At 40.6% G+C, this 19,568-nt stretch overlaps 1 protein-coding gene across 16 annotated transcripts in view; it reads right to left on the bottom strand.

The window, feature by feature from the left end:
• Positions 1-15,836, bottom strand: part of PICALM (phosphatidylinositol binding clathrin assembly protein) — a 99,332-nt gene extending 83,496 nt beyond the window's left edge. For all 16 annotated transcript variants that reach the window (XM_069564825.1, XM_069564827.1, XM_069564826.1 and 13 more), the window contains exon 1: positions 15,220-15,836. In XM_069564825.1, the coding sequence (XP_069420926.1) occupies positions 15,220-15,349 (130 nt within the window). In that variant the 5' untranslated portion in view covers positions 15,350-15,836. The remainder of the gene's footprint in view (positions 1-15,219) is intronic.
• Between the last annotated feature and the right edge of the window lie 3,732 nt (positions 15,837-19,568).

Here is a 19,568-nt window from a genome sequence, read left to right as displayed (position 1 = left end):
AAAAAACTGATGACTAGATAGTTCATTCACCAGCCCAGCATAGTAAGTTCATTATCTTCATCAAAGATTTATTAAATATTACTAAGATACTACTCGGAGAAGGCAATGGCAACCCACTCGTGTTCTTGCCTGGAGAATCCCGGGGACGGCAGAGCCTGGTGGGCTGCCATCTCTGGGGTCACACAGAGTCGGACACGACTGAAGCGACTTAGCAGCAGCAGCAGCAAGCTATTATAGACCAGGCAAATATTCTGGGTATTGGGGATACCAAGATGAACAAAGCAAGAATTCCTGTTTTCAGAAAAAATAAACAGGCACAAGATGCTATGAAAATTCAAAATAAAAAGAAGACGAAAACCAGAAAAAAGAAAAATGCCTCTGCAGATAGACAGAGGAGCAATTTGATTACAATTGCTACTTGCACCCAAAGGGAACAAACAGGAAAGGATGAAACATCTTGTGGTCAACCTGACTGAAAATTCCAAAAAGCAGGCATTTGAAACACGGGTGGGAAGGCTTATAGGAAGTCTTTTATTATCAAGTATTTTAACATTTTACAAAGGTCACATATTTTTAATAAAAGAAAATTCACATTTTTCTTGGCCATTTTCACCTAAAACAAAGTCACAGAAAACAAAGCTATGCCCCCACTCCCAATGACAGTAAAATATGCAAGTTAAAATTGTTTTTCAAATAAAGATAATATATATCAGTAGGTGAGATACTGTAATGGAGAATGAAACAAAGCTCATAGCGAAACTCCTTAATTGTAGTTTCCAAAGCACCAAGCCAAGAACAAAAAAGCTAAAGGGGTCCAAATACAGCATCACAGAGTAGCAGAGCAGGGAGGTAATTTAGAAATCAGTAATTTCATGAGAAAGGTATTTTCCTAAGGTCATATGGAGCTGAGGCCAAGACAACACATTCCAGTTCAGGGCTTGTTCCTTCTAAAAGTTTAAGAAGTTGCTGTTTCCAAATATAATCTTACATACTTACAGAAATTATATTTTTCAAGGAAAGGCTTTCTCCTTAACTATTGCTCATTCCCTATAACTTCTCTGTGAGCTATAGATTCCCCAGATTGCCTCACTTCCACTGCCATTTAAGTGTTAATTTTATTCTCTATTTCCTTCCATTACAGTAATGTTTCTCATGATGTATCTGTACAGTAGAGCTAATAAGACTACCTACTCAACGGGCTTTTTTTTAAGTCAACTGTGTTAATGCATGTCAACTGCTTAAGAAAGGATTCTTTAAATCTGAGCTATTATTTCCATCATGCAGGCTATATCCTAAAAAATAAATGATCTGATCAGATTTTGTGTAATAATGAAACTGAAAAACGTTCCAGTTTATTGACTGTTAAGCGTCAATAAAATATCTTCAGATCAAAATTAGGAATGTATTACTACTGGTTAGAAGATTTCTTCAATAATTCATTCCTGAGCAATCTATAGACTCAGAAATCCTCCAAACCTTAGATACCACCACTGTGATGCCATTTTTAATAATCAAGCTAACATGAAATGCTAAAGGCAGTAAAATCTCATTCTCAGCTTATAGATCAGCAAAACTTGCCTTCCCTATTTTAACACTGGCAGTAGAAAATACAGTACAGCTTTGAAAATCAGCTTTAACTAGGGTCCAACTTTACCTACAGTAGCCAAAAGTGAAAGAAACAAAGTGAAGTCGCTCAGTCATGTCCGACTCTTTGCGACCCCGTGGACTGTACCCACCAGGCTCCTCTGCCATGGGATTCTCCAGGCAAGAATATTGGAGTGGGTTGCCATGCCCTCCTCCAGAGGATCTTCCCCACCCAGGGGATCGAACCCGGGTCTCCTGCATTGTAGGCAGGCGCTTTATCCTCTGAGCCACCAGGGAAGCCAGGAAATGAGATATATCTAAAAGTCACAGGATTAAAACCCATATTCCCTCCACAATCTCATCCCAGACAGTTGTTCCAACTATACTTCCCCTCAGGCCTGACCTGTCCTTCCTCTGGCCTCAAAGCACCCCACAAAGATTCCTTTGTTTACTATCTAGATTCCTTTGTTTCCCAAACACAGTTCCAGCTTTGCTACCTACAAAGTTTGCTCATGCTCTTTGCTCCACCTGAAATGCCTACCCCTCCTAATTACCATTTAAGGTCCATTTCTCCTCCTTTATCAAAAGCAGTTATCTCTCTCCCCTCTAATTTTCAATGACATCCATTCTGAGCTTATCTTACACTGCTGCCCCATAATATAACTATCTGTATATGTCATCTTCCTTACTAGACTGAGGACATGATCAAACAAATAATTTCACTTTTAGATTTCTCAATAATCTCAACACAGTAGCTTGTTTATACTAGTAGACAACATGTAATTGCTAATGAGTATATTATTTTCCATTAGACTAATAAAGTCTTGTTTGGTAGAAATTGAGCTTTAAAAAGCTAAAGAAACTAATAATTAATGTATCCTATGTAACAAATTGCTATCGATTGTTAAATCACATAAATCAAACATGCCCCCAAGAATCTTAGCAAACTTTTCTATTCACACTGACTGTCATCGGATGATAAGATAGTCTGTGTTTAAGTTCATTCACAAAGTTGAAACAAAAAAACTTCTACCTGCAGACAGGCCCACAAAAGTCATTCAATCAGTGTACCTGATTCTATTCATTCAGTGACCCAAATGACCACATGTAACAACATTCAGTACTTCTGCAGTTCTGTAACACTGGCATGGAAAACTAGGAGAGCAGCTAACAGGTGGAAAGGGAGTCTAAAATGAAGATCTGGGCAGAAGAGACCAGAGTTTACCAAGGTAACTCCTGTCCATTTCAAGACAACCTCATCGCCCCCCATTCTCATTAACAGTTTACATTCCACCATATGGCACTCACTACTTACAGTCTTCAGCAAACACACCAAAATGCTCTTTCTTGCCTTGTGTCACTGCATGTGCTAATCTATTTAGAAGGAATTTCTGTCTGGCAAATCTCTGTTCATCCTTAAAATTCCTGTTACCTCCTCTATGAAGCTGTCACTAACTCCTTCAAAATTAATTACTCCACCCCATATTCTGATACTTTATGTAAATAATATTGTGCATTTATCTCAATGTATTAGTTACTCATTTACACATTTTCACCATCAGCTCTCAGGTTCCTTTTAGGGTATGACCAGTGTCATTCATTTTTCCAATATTTCCTAGACTTCAGTCACTTTTCCTTAGCACTCCACTTAATGCTTCTTTCTAACCAGGGTTTTTGCTGGCACTGTGCAACTCAACAGAACTCAATCTCAGAACTTTCACCCCATAGTCTTGCTCACAGAACAAGTAAAAGATCGTAATATAGTTTACTAGATAATTTTACTAAAATAATATGAAATTAAAAAGAAAAATGTGTTCTTATAATTCTTTTTCCATTCAAGGCCTTCTCCAAGAAACATAACGTCAAACAAAATGCTCAGTTCTTGAGTCTGTGGGTACACAAATGAATTAAGATTTATCTACATTACACTTTCCAAAAAATTAATTTGGATTTCAAGAAGTCAATCAAGGTCAACATCCAGTTCATTCATTATATAGCCTATTAAAGTCATATATTTCATTTCTAACTATCTTCCTTTGTGCTTTACATGTTCTGCCAACGTCTTATAACAAAACACACAAGCAGGTAGCAAGTAAAGCATTTATAGCATTCTGCAGTCAAGTGAACTACTGCAGATAACACAAAGTCTGACGTCAAAGACTGCCAGGAATACACTTACAACAATCATACATTAGCAAATAAAATTCATAAAAGGGAAAAAACATCTGAAGTCAAATATACCAATATTAAGTAGGTCCTGGAATAAATAATATTTTAAGTGTGTCAAACTACCCTAATTTTATATAATCTAACTCCAGAAGTCTACTTCTGAACATCCGTAATTCCTCAGGTTTTCAAACCATAAAGAATAAAAAGTAGCTTCATTATGGGAACAGAAAAAAGGTTAAACAAACAACTACTACTCATAGTGAAGACATTACTCTACAACAATCTTCCTCTTCCTTCATGGAAAAAAACCTAAAACATTGTTTCGTAACACATTAGCAATCCCTCAAGAAAATGTTATCCCTCCTTCATTCTTTAAGCATCTTTTCATTACAAACTTGCTATATGCTCTATTTAGCACAGTAAAGTAGACACGCAGTTATAAACACTTATAATTATAGAAGCTATAGAGTTACATCACATGAAAAGTGTCACTATGGGGAAGTGTAAGATATTATGGAATCATACACACCATTCTGTGTTAACAAAAATACCTGCTTACTGATCCTCACACAACTATGTGTTATCTCTTCACACATTTAACGTACCCTCAGAACGTTAAAAAAAAAAAAAAAGTTTGTTGGATTAGATTAAGTGGTCTACCCAATTAAAAATGTTTGACTTGAATTTTCCACAGTCAATGAATTATACCAGTACTGGAGAATGACATTAAGGAAAATTTTTTGTCCCTCATTAGTCTCTACTTCTTTGTCACACAGAAGCAGAGTTGTACCCCATGTCAACCTCAAAAGAAGGGGAAAACTCAAATATCCCCCATTTTCCTTACTATCACCTTGCCACCACACACCATATATGAAAATTAACTCAAAACTGATCAAACCTAAAAGAGCTAAAAAACATAAAACTCTCAGGAGTAGTTAAGGCCTAAATCTGCATAACCTTGGACTAGCCAATGGTTTCTTAAGATAAAGCACAAATAACAGAAAATACAAAAAACTGAACTTCAAAATTAAAAAGGTTTGCACATCATTTATAAAAATATTATAAATCACTATGCTGCATATCTGAAACTAATAAAATATTGTAAATCAACTATACTTCAATTTTTAAAAGGGCAGGATGTAGAGGGGTTACTATCAAAAAAGTAGAAAGGTAAAATGCAACATGGGAAAAAACAGTCATGTAAGTCACATAAGGACCTACTATCTAGAATACCAAAGAACTCGTCTAGGCTTCCAAATAGTCAAATTTCAAACGGGCAAAGGATCTGAATAGACATATTTTCAAAACCATACAAATGGACAATAAGCTCAACATCATTAAAAAGATGTTTAACATCACTAGTCATTTGGAAAATGTCAAGCAAAATCATTAACAGCTTCCCTAATAGCTCAGTTGGTAAAGAATCCGCCTTCCATGCAGGAGACCCGGGTCCGATTCCTGGGTCGGGAAGATCCGCTGGAGAAGGGATAGATTACCCACTCCAGTATTCTCGGGCTTCCCTTGTGACTCAGCTGGTAAAGAATCTGCCTCCAATGCAGGAGACCTGGGTTCAATCCCTGGGTTGGGAAGATCCCCTGGAGAAGGGAAAGGCTACCCACTCCAGTATTCTGGCCTGGAGAATTCCAAGGACTGTACAGTCCATGGGGTCGCAGAGTCGGACATGACTGAGCAACTTTCACTTCACGCAAAACCATTATACACACACACACGTATGTATTTAACTAGGATGACTGCAATGAAAAAAATTTAATTAAATTTTAAATACCCTGAAAATAATAAGTATTAGAAAGTATACAGAGAAACCGAAACCTTTATACATTGCTCTTGGGAATATAAAATGGTACAACTGCTGTGGAAAACAACCCGGTAAACCCTCAAAAAGTTAAACATTTAACTACCAGAAATTCTTCTCTTTGGTACATACCCAAGAGAACTGAAAACACATGTTAACACAAACATTTTTATACAGATGTTCATAGCAATACTATCCTTGGTGGATTTAAAGGGGTAAACAACCCAAAAGTCCATCAATGGACGAAAGAACAAAATGTGGTCTATCCATAAAGGGAATATCATTAGGGGTTATAGAAAGAATGAAATATTGTTACATGCTACAACATCCACAAACCTGGAAAGTTTTATGCTAAGTGAAAGAAACCAGACATGAAAAGCCAAGAATTGTATGATTCTGCTTATATGAAATGTCCAGATTAGGAAAATCCATAGATAGAGAGCAGATTACTGGTTGCCAGCGAAAGAGGGTGGCCAGATTGGGGAGTTGACTGCAAACAGATAGCTATTTTCTTTTTGGGATGGTGGAAAATGTTCTGGAATTAGACAGTGGTAAAGGTCACACACAACACTGTGAATATATTTGATGCTCTGTGAACTACATCTCAATTTGTAACTTGCATACAAGAGACGTCCCTGGCAGTCTAGTGGTTAAGACTCCCAACTTCCACTGCACAGGGAGCAGGTTCAACCACTGGTTGGAAAACTAAAATACCACATGCCGTGAAGTGCAGCACTCCCCAAAAATTTTGCATAAAAGAATCACTTTGCCTCACAATCCCCCTTTTCACAATAGCTCTGTATGACTTAAATGACAAAATCTCAAATTGTTCAATACCGTGCATGGAATCAAATTCCTATAAATAATTGTTTCAAATATAACAAAAAGGTCTGCAAACCCTTTCCAGAGTGAATATCACTGTAATTACTTTTGGTATATACGTGAACTAAAGTAAGATTTTTGCATACTAGATGTATTTAAAATGTTACTTCTGTATTTCTCAAGCTTCCACAAGACAACGAACTCTATTCAGTTCAGTTCAGCTCAGCTCAGTCATGTCCGACTCTTTGCGACCCCATGAGTAACAGCACGCCAGGCCTCCCTGTCCATCACCAACTCCCGGAGTTTACCCGAACTCATGTCCATCGAGTCAGTGATGCCATCCAGCCATCTCATTCTCTGTCGTCACCTTCTCCTCCTGCCTCCAATCCCTCCCAGCATCAGTCTTTTCCAATGAGTCAACTCTTCCCATGAGGTGGCCAAAGTATTGGAGTTTCAGCCTCAGCATCAGTCCTTCCAATGAACACCCGGGACTGATCGCCTTTAGGATGGACTGGTTGGATCTCCTTGTAGACCAAGGGACTCTCAGAAGTCTTCCCCAACACCACAGTTCAAAAGCATCAATTCTTCGGCGCTCAGCTTTCTTCACAGTCCAACTCTATTACCAGCACATAAAAATCTTAATACACACACACCATGACGCTTTTTCTTAGAGCTTATAAATCACATGAGGAGACCTATAAAGACCTATAATTAGCAGAGAAATGTATTGGGTAGGCTGAACTTGCTGGATGAACCAATACATTAAAATGGGGCTTCCCATTAAAATGGTGGCTCTGTGGTAAAGAATCCTCCTACCAATGCAGGAGATTCAGGTTCAATCCCTGGGTTGGAAAGATGCTTTGGAGAAGGGAATGGCAGCCCACTCTAGTATTCTTGCTTGGAAAATCCCACAGACAGAGGAGCCTGGCGGGCTACAGTCCATGGGGTTACGAAAGAGCGGCATAGGACTGAAAGACTAAACCACCACCATAAGGTCAAAATACAGCAACTAAGTAGACCCTATGAAGTCACTTGTAAAGTACACCTGCTCTCTTTAAGTGAGGATAGAAGTTTGGAAAGCACGTCTAAGTTTCTTCAACCACTACTTGGAAAAAATTTCCCTTGAGTAAATCAGGGCCCCTAGCAAGCTTTCAAGTACCAAGTTTATGACTTAAATACCAGCACCATTTCAGAAATCACTCCGGGAATTCCAAGCATGCAGAGAAGACTTTGAGCAATTCGTACCAGGCCCTGCAATCAGCTGATTGATGATCTAGATTTAGTGGTCTTACTATCACAGCCATCACTATTATCACTCCAACCTCCATTCTAAAACAGTCATCTCTTTTGCATTCTAACATTATCTACCAAGCGTGTACTGCAACCTTTCCTATATCTAAAGTGAAGCTGTTATACAGTTATATACAGGAAGCAGCCTCCACATAGATTATAATGTGATCAGCACCTCCTGGAGCTGTACAAGGAAGCAACTCTGATACATATTTCAAATATAATTCTTAAAATTAATTTCTTCTTTTAAGACCACATCCTCAAAAGCATGCATTTTAAAATAGCTTTCAAACTGAGTAGCTGTAACCATGAAATTTTTTCCTTTGCTATAACACCACTTTGGGAAAATCACAAAATATTGAAACAAAACCAAACCTCAATTCCTCATGGGTCCCATGAAATACAGCAATTTGATATGTTTTTTATCAATGCTACTGAATGACTTTATATATAATTTTGTAACCAAGTGATTATCATTCACTGGAACTAAGATAATGCCCATAAAAACATTATTAAAATATCTACTGGGATAGATCTCGATGCTATGTCCACCATAAGTTGTTCATTCAATAGCCTGAGCTGTGACAGATTACATGCATTCAGCGTGCATTCAGTATTTAATGAGTACCCAAAGCACCACTGATTAGGTAGTGTGAGAAGAGATATACAACAGTACAAAAAAGTTTCTATTCACAATTAAAACACACACGAACCCAAAATATACAGAGAATCAGAATAACCAGAGGGAGTTGTTCAGTAGTGTCCTTATGAAAGAGGTGATTTTAAACATGAACTTTAAGTTTAAAGAAGGCTAAAGAGGAAGGATGGATCTGTTTTGACACAGAGGGCAAAGATACTTTGTGTCCTAGGAATGGTATCTGCAAAGGATGGCTAACAGTTTGGGAGTCAAGAACTTACTTTGGCACAACTGGTACCCAACCTGCTTAGCTGAAAAAGAAACAGCTTAGCTATATTTAAAACAAAAAACAACAAAACCAGAAAGTGAGGAAAAAGAGGATCCAGAGTGTCAACTAAAGATGGACTTTATCAAGGCCTTTTAGGAAAAATTACATTATTACTGTTAGAAACTCTTTGCCCCAGTGCAGTCTCCTTTGAAAGTCACACATCACATTCTTTCCACTCTACTCAACAGTATGACATAATCAAAGGATTATGTCACATCTCTTGCTCAGTCTTACAATGACTGGGTCACTGTTATCCATCAAATCAAATGCAAAATTACTCTGAGAATTGCATGGACCACTTAAATCTAGTTTCTCAGTTTCTTTTCCTCCCATCTTAACAGACACTCTTCCTTTCAGTTGCATTTTTTTCCAGTCTCAGAGCATTTATCATCTTAAAAATTAAGGACTCCAAAGAGCTTTTATGTGATTTTTCTCTGATATTTACTGTGAGGGTTAGAAATTAAAACTCAGAAATTTTAAAAGATTAATTCATTTTAAAATAATAAAACTCATCATGTTAATATTTTTCATAAAAAATAACTATTTTCCAAAACTAAAATTTAGAACAGTGGCATTGTTTCATATTTTTTCCAAAACTCTTTACTATCTGGCTTAATAAAAAACAGATTCTTCTATCTGTTACTACATTCAACTTGTTGCAGTATCACATAGCCTCTGGAACACCCCACTGTACAATAGTGGAAGAATGAAAATGGGAAAGCTAAACAATGTCTCAGCATATGAATACAGTTTTGACCTCACAAATATGCTGAAAGGTCTTGGGGACTCCCAGGAGGCAGAGGACCACACTTCAAAAAACACTGCAAGGGACTTCCCTGGCAGTCCAGTGGTTAAGACTCTGTGATTCCACATTAGGGGACGTGGGTTTGATCCCTGGTTGGGAAACTTAAGATCCCACATGCATGGCCAGGAAAAAGAAAAACACTGCCTTGAGTAAATAAATATGGCTTATTCATTTCCTGGAATAGAAAAGCATTACATAAAAAGTCACACCAAGGTGAAACCCAGACCTGATGCCAGACCACCTGAGTTCAAATCCCAGTTTTATACAACCTTGGGCAAATTACTAAATTCAATGCCTTAGTTCCCTCTTCAGCAAAATGGTAATAATTATAAAAATCTCTCTTACAAAGTTGTTGAAAGGAATAAACAAGTTAATAAATACAAAGTGTTCAATAATGTGAGTGCCCAGCACAAAGTAAGCACAAATAAACATTTGTTAAATAAATATAAACACAATCCAGGCATAAGCACAAAGCACATGCCTAGCTATGAGTACTGCTACTACATTCTAAAGTAACTTCAAAAATCCTTGGTATTCTTATAATCTGGCAAACTACAATTCTGAAAGTAATTTTTAACACAAAGGTTTAGGGTCATCAAAATACCCTTTTCAAGGAATATCATTAGTAAATTCTCAGTGCCCACAAACAATTCTCCATGAAAATAATTATATATACATATATATACACAATGAATATACAAAATTCTAAAATGTCAAATCCAAAACTTCAATTCTCTAGAGAAATATATAAAGCCATTTAACAGGGAACATACTGAGAACACAAAGTAACGGAAATGCCACTTCAGCCACCAAAAGAACAGGAAGAGCAAATAGTAAGCCGTTACTTTGAAAATCTAACCCTACTTCTCCTTGCTAGGGTTGTAACCTCTGGCCAAGAAATCTTCAAGTTTATTTTTCCTACTTCTTTGATTTTAAGGAAAAAATCAGGGAACTAGGCACTTTGAAACTGAAAAAAAAAAAAAAAAAACAGAACAAAAGAGATTTCCATATATTATGACGGTGAACATTAAGTATTCTAAATGATAATCAGAGTCAAAATAAACTATTTTATTTAAATTAAAGCAATTCTGACTATTTCAAATAAATTATATTAAACAATTAATGTATTTTTAAAACATCTAAGGAATTCTCTGCCTATCCAGCGGTTAGGACTCCACGCTTCCACTGTAGGAGGTACAGGTTCAATCCATGGTTGAGAAACTTAAGATCTCACAAGCCTTCAGCCCAGCCAAAAACTAAAGGATTAAGTAGAAGAGCTTTCAAAAGCTAAAAAAATAAAACATATAATTAAATACAAGTACTCTACAAATCAAAGGAAAGGAAATCAAATGAGTCAAAATTAAATTCTAAGACATCTTAAAAATTATTCAGACTAAAATCTAAATATTATTTCTTAAAATAACAAGTCCACCAGTGATGCCTAATTATTTTACAAAGATATTTTATAATTAATTTGCTAATTACACATAAGGCAGGTATTGAGATGGCTAGAGGTCAGATTCTTTTCTGGGTTTCTCTTTTAAAATACGTACTATCCAGAAATATAACTAAATATATCAAGGAGGAAAAAACTTATATTTGTAGAGTTCTACTGTACGCCTCCTGCATTTGACAGAAGTAGTCAAATCTTACTATTACCACTTTGATGACTCAATCACCATTTTTTGTTATTTCAGAACTATTACAGGAGTAAGGGACAGAATAAGTCAAATAAGGAAAATGAAAATATAAACCACAATTCTTATGGTAATTCTTATGGGAAAGAACAGTAAGCTCAAACATAACTACAAAATAACTGTCCATTTGGAAAGCCTCAGCTTCCTTATTTCTTCTAAACAAGAGCCATCAAGGGCAGATCTTCCACTTACTACCTTCTTCACATGTACTTTCTTGCAGATCAGATTCCAGTTACCAGACATCTTCTTGATAATACAGAAACTAAGTACCCATTGAATATAATTAAGACATTAAAAATCAATAATTTGCTTTAAAAGACCATTATTTCAGCTGCATGTCAATATTTTATATGTATTTTCAATGTTATAAAAACTACTAACCCAAATACAAATTACACCTTCTATAAATTCAAAGTATTCACAAATTCTTACTTTAAAAACATGCACAAATTTCACAATTAAAATTAGGATGAGTCTAAATCCAGTACACAAGACACAAATACCCACACTGTATCTACCTTAGAGATATGCTTACAATGAATACTTAATAAGAACATGATTTTGATTTTGCTGTGCAGAATGGAAGGCAGATGGTGGCTAGGATGAAATGCCTCTCGAAATTAACCAGGAAAAACATGGATATAAAAGTGAAGACATTAGATCTGTTAACACAGTATTTCATTTCAGTGAAACACGTCATAAAATAAATGCCCAAGGAAAGAAAACTAGTATAAAAAAAGAAAAGTGTTCTTGTCAAAAGCAGAGGGATGGCTGTGAAATTAGTTAAGAATGTTTTTAAGAAATTATAAATTATAAAACTGTTCTGTGTACTTCAATCATCAATGTTTTCAGCATTCTACATCCATCTCATTAAATGGAGTTAGAGGCAACCTTCTATGCATATGACTTGCCTATCCCATAGCTATGAGAGAGGATTAAATTAGATAATGGTTAATAAGTGCCTGGCAAACAGAAGTCCTTCAGGTACAAGGGCTGCTATACTCCTACCTTGATTATGGACATTAGAGGCCTAGAATTAAATGCAAATCATGTTTATTTTTAAAAATGTGTTTCAGAGGTTTGACAACTCTTTTCCCACTGTGGACACTAGTTAACATTATTATCTATTGACCCCTATAAGCAAAGCAAAAGCTCTTTCTTAAATATACATACAATGCAGTATGAATTAAGCCATAATTCATGGATTACAATAATCATTTCCTAATATGGACAGACCTTGGCAAGGTGCACAGAAACCACCTCCACACTCAAAAGGCTTAGAGGGAAGAAAAAAAAAAGTCCTAAGCATATTTTTATTAACTACTAACATTTAAAAAATGAAACCACTTTCATTAGGCTCAACTAATTAAGCAACAGTTTCTCGGGATATTAAAAGGTGGAACAACAGAACTAAGCCTTCACCAGAAAAATTTCTAAAAGAGGAAAAATTATATTTGCAGTAAAGCCCTAAAAGTCCATGGTGTCATATGGCTGAGTCCCCTCACTGTTCACCTGAAACTACCATAATTTTAAATTATATATGTTAATCGGCTATACTCCAATAGGAAATAAAAGGTTTAAAGTTTGGGGGGGGGAAATGTCCATGATGTCAAAACCCAAAACTATTTGTGAAAGCCTTTTGAATTTTCTCTAACTATGTTAAAGTGTGTAAGGCAAGAGGGTGTTTAGAAAAGCCACTCATTGGTCAGACTTTAGTTAAGTGTATTTTATTAATGGAATTGGTTATATAGGTGTTTTAAGCAATATAGGGAAGGCAATATTAGTGTATTTTTAAAACTTCATTTGAAAAAAATAAGAGTAGTGGCACCTTATCTACACAGATTTTAAAAAAAAAATCAAACATTATCAGCAATATTCAAGTTCTAAACAAGTAGGAATGTATAAACACAGCGGTGGTAAAGAAAAAGAACTACAAACGTGCAAATTACCCATACCAAACATAATCCCAGTTCAATTCTGCAGTAGCTTAAGAGAAAAGGCTAACATTTAACATTCATAAAACCACAAGCAAGTCTCACTCTCCTAAACTTACCTAGCCTGTTTTCTGACCTTTTCCACAATGTGTTAGAACTGCAACATTTTAAATAAGACAAAAATCTTTAAAAGGACTTTTAAAACCGCTATCTATTCTTGTTATAATTTATCATTTTGAAGTGAGAGAAGAGGGTAACAGTTCACAAAGTCACAAATTAACACTGAAAACAAGAAACAGAAACCAACCTCACAAAAGAATTGTTAGGGCAACCATAGATTGAAGAGAAGTAAACAGTAAAAATGTCTATTCCAAATATCAGATAATCAAAAAAGCACTTACGGCTTCATAATACATTTTAAAGAATTTTCCGTTTATGAAAGTGTCACCATTCAAATAACATTCTGAATTCCTTAAAACAGTCTAGGATTGACGGTTTAACAAGCAACCTGCAAGAACCGCACATCAGAAAGAACCACCGAGCAGTAATAATGTTTTTTTAAACTTTTCCACAAGGAAGGAACAAGTCACAATGAACAATGGGTTTGTCTGTAGCAATAACTTGTTCTAACAGTACTTCACGAGCAAAGCGTCTTGGAAGAATTCACATTTTGTGCATTTTTTTTTTTTTATAAAAGCGCAAACCTTAGGGCCAAAGTCCAAGGGAGAAATCAAAACAGGACTCCAGTCAGTGAATTCTCTTTCAGGACATGCTCACTCTTGCTTCAAACAGTAAAGCAAAGTAACTTTCATGGAGGATAAAAGTCAGTCAGGCTTCTGTGTTCAATAGCCATTTAAAAAAAAAGGAACTTATTTCTTAACTATGCCTTTTCGCCCATGTTTCCCTTAAAGTTTCAGGTCAAAGCTCCACCGTATCAAAGATTTGAGTAATCCACTGATCTTTGTACCCTGAGGTAAAGGAGTGGAATAAAAAAGGATATTACAGGTGGCTTCCAGGTTTGGAAGAAGTTGGGAGGAGTTATCTGGAGTAACTGTATTTGTCAGTGAATGGTGTAATGTTATGCCGTGTAAGAAAAGCTAGTCTCCCAAAAGACAACCAGCATAAAATAGAACGGAGTCCAAACTCAAGCATCACCAAATACTTTTCACCAGTATTTAAAAGACGTATGTTATTTGAGGGTTTGATTACTAATCCACTTTGAATTCCAATAGTCTACGCTTCACTAAAGCGTCTAAACTGAAACCGCCAGGTTTAACAGCTCTACTAGAACTGACACCAAAATCAGCAAACATTTTTCCGTATCCCCATCAGACAAAAAAAAAAAAAAAAAAAAGGAGGTGGGGGTGCGCCTGACATCCACAACTTATTCCAGTCCGAAGCAAGAAAACACAATGGCTAAATTCCACCAGGGGTGATTAAAAATCCCGAATTTCCCACAAAGCTGTCCCCACATCAAGGAAATCCCTTTACTTTCACGATCCTAAAAAGAAAAATAGTCCAGGGGAAGGGGGGAAAAAAAAAAGTCGGGGACTGAGTTATAATATTTACAATGAGACGAGGGGAACTTAAATAAAGCTACGGAGGCGAAGAAAGGTAACCGAGAGGAGGAGGAAAGGTGGATGAGAAAGCGGGGGGGAGGGAAGGGACGGGAGAGGCTGGCGGAGCAGAGAGCGGGGACTGTCCCTTCGGGGGGAGGCAGCCCTCGGGGGCTGCGGAGGAACGGGGGGGTCCGGGCGCTCACGGAAACCCCGAGGAGGCTGCTGCGGGAAACAATGGGGCGCTGAGGCCGGGAGCCGGCGGCGGGGAGACGCCGGGGAGCGGGCGGCTGGGTGCGGAGAGAGGACAGAGGACAGAGGGCTGCGCCAGGACCGGAGGCGGCCGGGGGGCGAGGGGCGAGGTGGGGGGCGACCGGCCGGCTGCGGCGGGGGCCCCGGGGACCCGGGAGGCGACGGGCTTGTCAGGGACGGTCCAGACCGGGAACGGAAGCCGTGAAGGCAGGTGTGGAGGCGAGAGACACAGAGAACACGGCTCTGGGAGGGGAACCCAGGACCCGCCGGGCCCCGAGGAGACCGCAGCTGAGGGAAGAGGCAGCGTGAGACGCGCGGGGGCCGTCACTCACAGTCTAGGTGCTTCTTCTTGGGCCCCATGATCTCGTGGGTCGTGGCCTTGCATACTGTCTTGGACACGGCGGAGCCGGTGACACTGTGCTGGGCGGCGGTGATCCGGTCCGTCAGGCTCTGGCCGGACATCTCTGCGGCTCCTCCGCCAGCCCTCCCGCTCGGCAGCCGGCGGGGAACTGGCACCCCCAAGCGCCGGAGGGCCCCCGCCGCCCCCCGCCCCCGCCGCACCCCCTTAACCCCGCACCGGCCCCCCTCCTCCTCCGCCTGCCGGCCCGGGGCGGGGCTCAGGGCCGCGCGCCGCCACCCGGACCGGAAAGAGCCGGCTCTGGTCCGCCGCGGGGTCAGGCGCGGCGTCGGCTACTCCGCCGGCCCCCGCCTCAGTTTCAGCTCAGCCCTCCCCTGGTCAGCTGGAGCCCGGCAGGGCGAGAGGCACAGGCGGCTGCAGGAAAATGGCGGCGCCAGGCTCCTCCTCGGAGCTTTCCGGGCTGCCCCGGGTCACGTGACGCGGGCGCCGCCCCTCCTCCTCCTCCTCCTCGTCCTCCTCCTCCTCCCGCCCCCTTTCTCCCTTCTCCGTCCTCTTCGGCACCCGCCCTCCCTCGCTCGGCGAGGGCAGAGCGGGGCGGCGCCCGCGCGTTACGTGGTGGAACCCGCCCGGCGGGCGCAACAGGAGGCCCGCCCGCGGGGGAGGGGGGAGGGGGGAGTGCGCGGCCCGCCGCGTCACGTGACGCTCCCTGCCAACAGGTCGCCCGAGGCCGGGCCCGCGTGGGGGGGCGGGGGGGGGGTCACAGAGAGGGGGCGGGGTCACTGTGGGGGCGGAGTCACAGAGAGGGGCGGGGCTTGCGGCTGCGCCCCTCACCCGCCTCCCGGGTGTCCCAGCGTTTGGTCGGAAGCGACGGTGTGACAAAGAGGAGGTGCGGCCGCCTCCTCAGCCCCTCCCTGAGGAAGCGGGTGTCGGAGCTCCCGGGGCTTTTTTTCGTTGTAGAATCAAGAACGGGGTGTTCTATGATGCCCCCCGCCGCCCCTTCGAGGCCATCCTCCTGGCTTTAAGGGCAAGGCTTCCGTCGACCCATTCTCAGGCCTCTCCCTCCAGTGGGCATTGAAACTCTCCCTGCTTCCTGACCCAGGAGGGTTGGGCTTTTTGTTTTTGTTTTTTTTCTTTTCCCCACCCTTTTTCCTGAGAGGCTTGGAAATAGCACCTGTTTTTGTTGTTTCTCTGAAAACGCGACGCGTTGATGCCAGTTTATATTTGAATACTAATAGACCAGGGTTCTCTTGGGGCGTCAAATACGACAGGAAACACATAGCTTCACTGGAATTTCAAAAGGGAAGTAGTAGGATGATGTCACCAGAGATTAGCTTGACCCTACAAGGGCTGACTGCTGTGGTGATTAAAGGTCCAGACCATAGAAGGAAGTGAGAGGGTGGTAAATGGAGACGTCCCATTCAGAGAACCCAGACATCACCACCTGGCATCTGCCCCTGGTTTAGTCTTTGTTCTCTTTGGCCTCTATTCTCTTGCATAAACCAGATTTTCAGGGAAAGAAGACACTGAAACCGTCCTGTGGGCATTTAGAAAAGTTACCATATCCTGTGAATCTGTTACAGGAGATCCAGATCTCTTAAAGTGTTAAAATGTTATTAGGGCCCCACTTGCAACACTAAGTTTAAGGATAAATTTTTAAACCTCTGTGAACGTTAATTTACCATGTAGTCCTTTGTAGTCTTGCTAGTTTCATATGAAATGCTAACATACTCAGAGTCTGTGTACACCATCTGCCAGCCAAGTCCGGAATACTGTGCTTCAGTCTGGTGACTCTCAGAAGATGCAAAGCTAATAGATAGTTAACATTTTGTGTGTCATCATGAATTTTGTGGTCTCTTCTCATTCCCTTTCCCCTCTTTTTTATTTCAGAATGGCTGGTGAAATTCTGCAGCACTGTGCTTTTGCCAAGAACATAAAGTGCTTAAACCAGCAGGCTTCATCTTTCTTGAGCCAGCCCAAATTTCTCAAAACTGTAATGACTTCCTTCAGTACATCTGCAACCCGCCTGTCGTTTGGTGCCCAGTTTGCTGCCCTGGGTCCATTGGGCTGTGGAGTTACCCAATTTTCAAGACATCCTTGCAATTCTTCTCTGGGTTCTATTTAATAAGTTACTGGGTGGTCTCTGTGCTGGTACACCCACAGTGAGATCAACAGGAGCTAAATCAGTAGATAAATAATTCATCTTTAGGGAAAATCTAAAAGTTATTCCTAAACACACAGAAGGCAACATGTATGTTTTGCATGCTATGAATGACATTCTAGCAAAGTATTTCACCGTTACTTCTACCAAAGAGATTCTTACAAAGCACCTTTATTCAAATAACTGTGGACATGTTCCCTTTACTAATAAACTAGCTTCTATTAGAAATATCACCGTACTCTTTTTCAAGGATACATTTTAGAAGTTTCCAAATATGTAAATAATTAGTGATCATTGGAGAGATGTATAATTGTGGACTAAACTATATGAAGCGATGTAGATGGTGGAGAAGTGCTCTAAGAATAGGGATTATTGACCTACTCTTTCTTATATGCTCTTCTGTATGTCCCACTTTCCTTGTTCTAGCCAAGAAATAGCTTTTCCTGAAGTTCCACGGATGCCTCAAACCCACTATGGCCAGAGCTGAATTTCTCTTGCTGTTGCCCATTTTACATCCTGAACCCATAGTGATCTCCTGTGTTCCTTGTTTCTGTTAATGGCCTCACCACCTGCCCTGAAGTCCAAACCAGAAAACTGTGATTCGTTCTCAGCTCTCTCCTCTCTTATCAAAGAGATCCAACCAGACCATTCTAAAGGAGATCAGCCCTGGGTGTTCTTTGGAAGGAATGATGCTAAAGCTGAAACTCCAGTACTTTGGCCACCTCATGCGAAGAGTTGACTCATTGGAAAAGACCCTGATGCTGGGAGGGATTGAGGGCAGGAAAAGGGGGCGACAGAGGATGAGATGGCTGGATGGCATCACCGACTCGATGGACATGAGAACTGAACTTAACTGAAGCCTGTACTACTTCCATTCCCTCTAACTCATCTTCTGTCTCCTCAGTCAGTTCAGTTCAGTTCAGTCGCTCAGTCGTGTCTGACTCTTTGCAACCCCATGAATCGCAGCACGCCAGGCCTCCCTGTCCATCACCATCTCCCGAGTTCACTCAGACTCATGTCCATTGAATCGGTGATGCCATCCAGCCATCTCATCCTGTCGTCCCCTTCTTCTCCTGCCCACAATCCCTCCCAGCATCAGAGTCTTTTCCAATGAGTCAACTCTTTGCATGAGGTGGCCAAAGTATTGGAGTTTCAGCTTTAGCATCATTCCTTCCAAAGAAATCCCAGGGCTGATCTCCTTCAGAATGGACTGATTGGATCTCCTTGCAGTCCAAGGGACTCGCAAGAGACTTCTCCAATACCACAGTTCAAAAGCATCAATTCTTCGGTGCTCAGCCTTCTTCACAGTCCAACTCTCACTTCTGTCTCCTACACCACTTCTATTGCCTTAGTTCCAGGCTATGATCTCTTTCCCATGTAGGCTGTTCTAGCTGATTTCTCTTTCTGAAACCTCAACTCTCCAATCCAGAGCATGATGCTCCTTGAGCCTCATGTCTTCCCAGGCCTCCACATGCACTCCAGCCGGTATCACACTGCTAGTCATACTTGGATATGCCACCCAGTCAACAGTTTCCTTTTGTTGCTCGTGTAGTATTCTGTACATCCTTCTGCTATCAAATTATTTTAATTTTTATTGCACTAGCCACTGAGCAACTGAACACTGATTATACTAGCGTGGGGTGCTGGCAGAGATATCTTCTTGGTAGCATTGTGGCTGATGCATAGTAGGTTTGTTTTTAGGTTTGTCTTAGTCACTCAGTCATGTCTCACTCTTGTTGCAACGCCATGAACTATATGTAGCTCACCTGGCTCCTCTGTTCACAGGATTTTTTAGGCAAGAATACTAGTGTGAATTGCCATTTCCTACTCCAGGGGATCTTCCTAACCCAGGGGGATCGAACCCACATTTCTTGTGTCTCCTGCATTGGCAGCCCAATTCTTTATCACTGAGCCAACTGGGAAGCCCAACACATAGTGAAAGTGAAAGTGAAGTCAGTCGTGTCCGACTCTTTGTGACCCCATGGACTGTAGCCTACCAGGCGCCTCTGTCCGTGGGATTTTCCAGGCAATAGTACTGAAGTGGATTGCCATTTCCTTCTCCAGGGGATCTCCCCACCCCAGGGATTGAACCCAGGTCTCCCACATTGTAGACAGACGCTTTACCATCTGAGCCATCAGGGAAGTCCTTAGACATAGTCAAATGC

Source organism: Ovis canadensis, chromosome 21 (assembly GCF_042477335.2).
Source record: "Ovis canadensis isolate MfBH-ARS-UI-01 breed Bighorn chromosome 21, ARS-UI_OviCan_v2, whole genome shotgun sequence".
Classification (NCBI taxonomy): domain Eukaryota; kingdom Metazoa; phylum Chordata; class Mammalia; order Artiodactyla; family Bovidae; genus Ovis; species Ovis canadensis.
The sequence above is the reverse complement of the archived record's forward strand: the minus strand, read 5'-3'. Positions and strand labels throughout refer to the sequence as shown.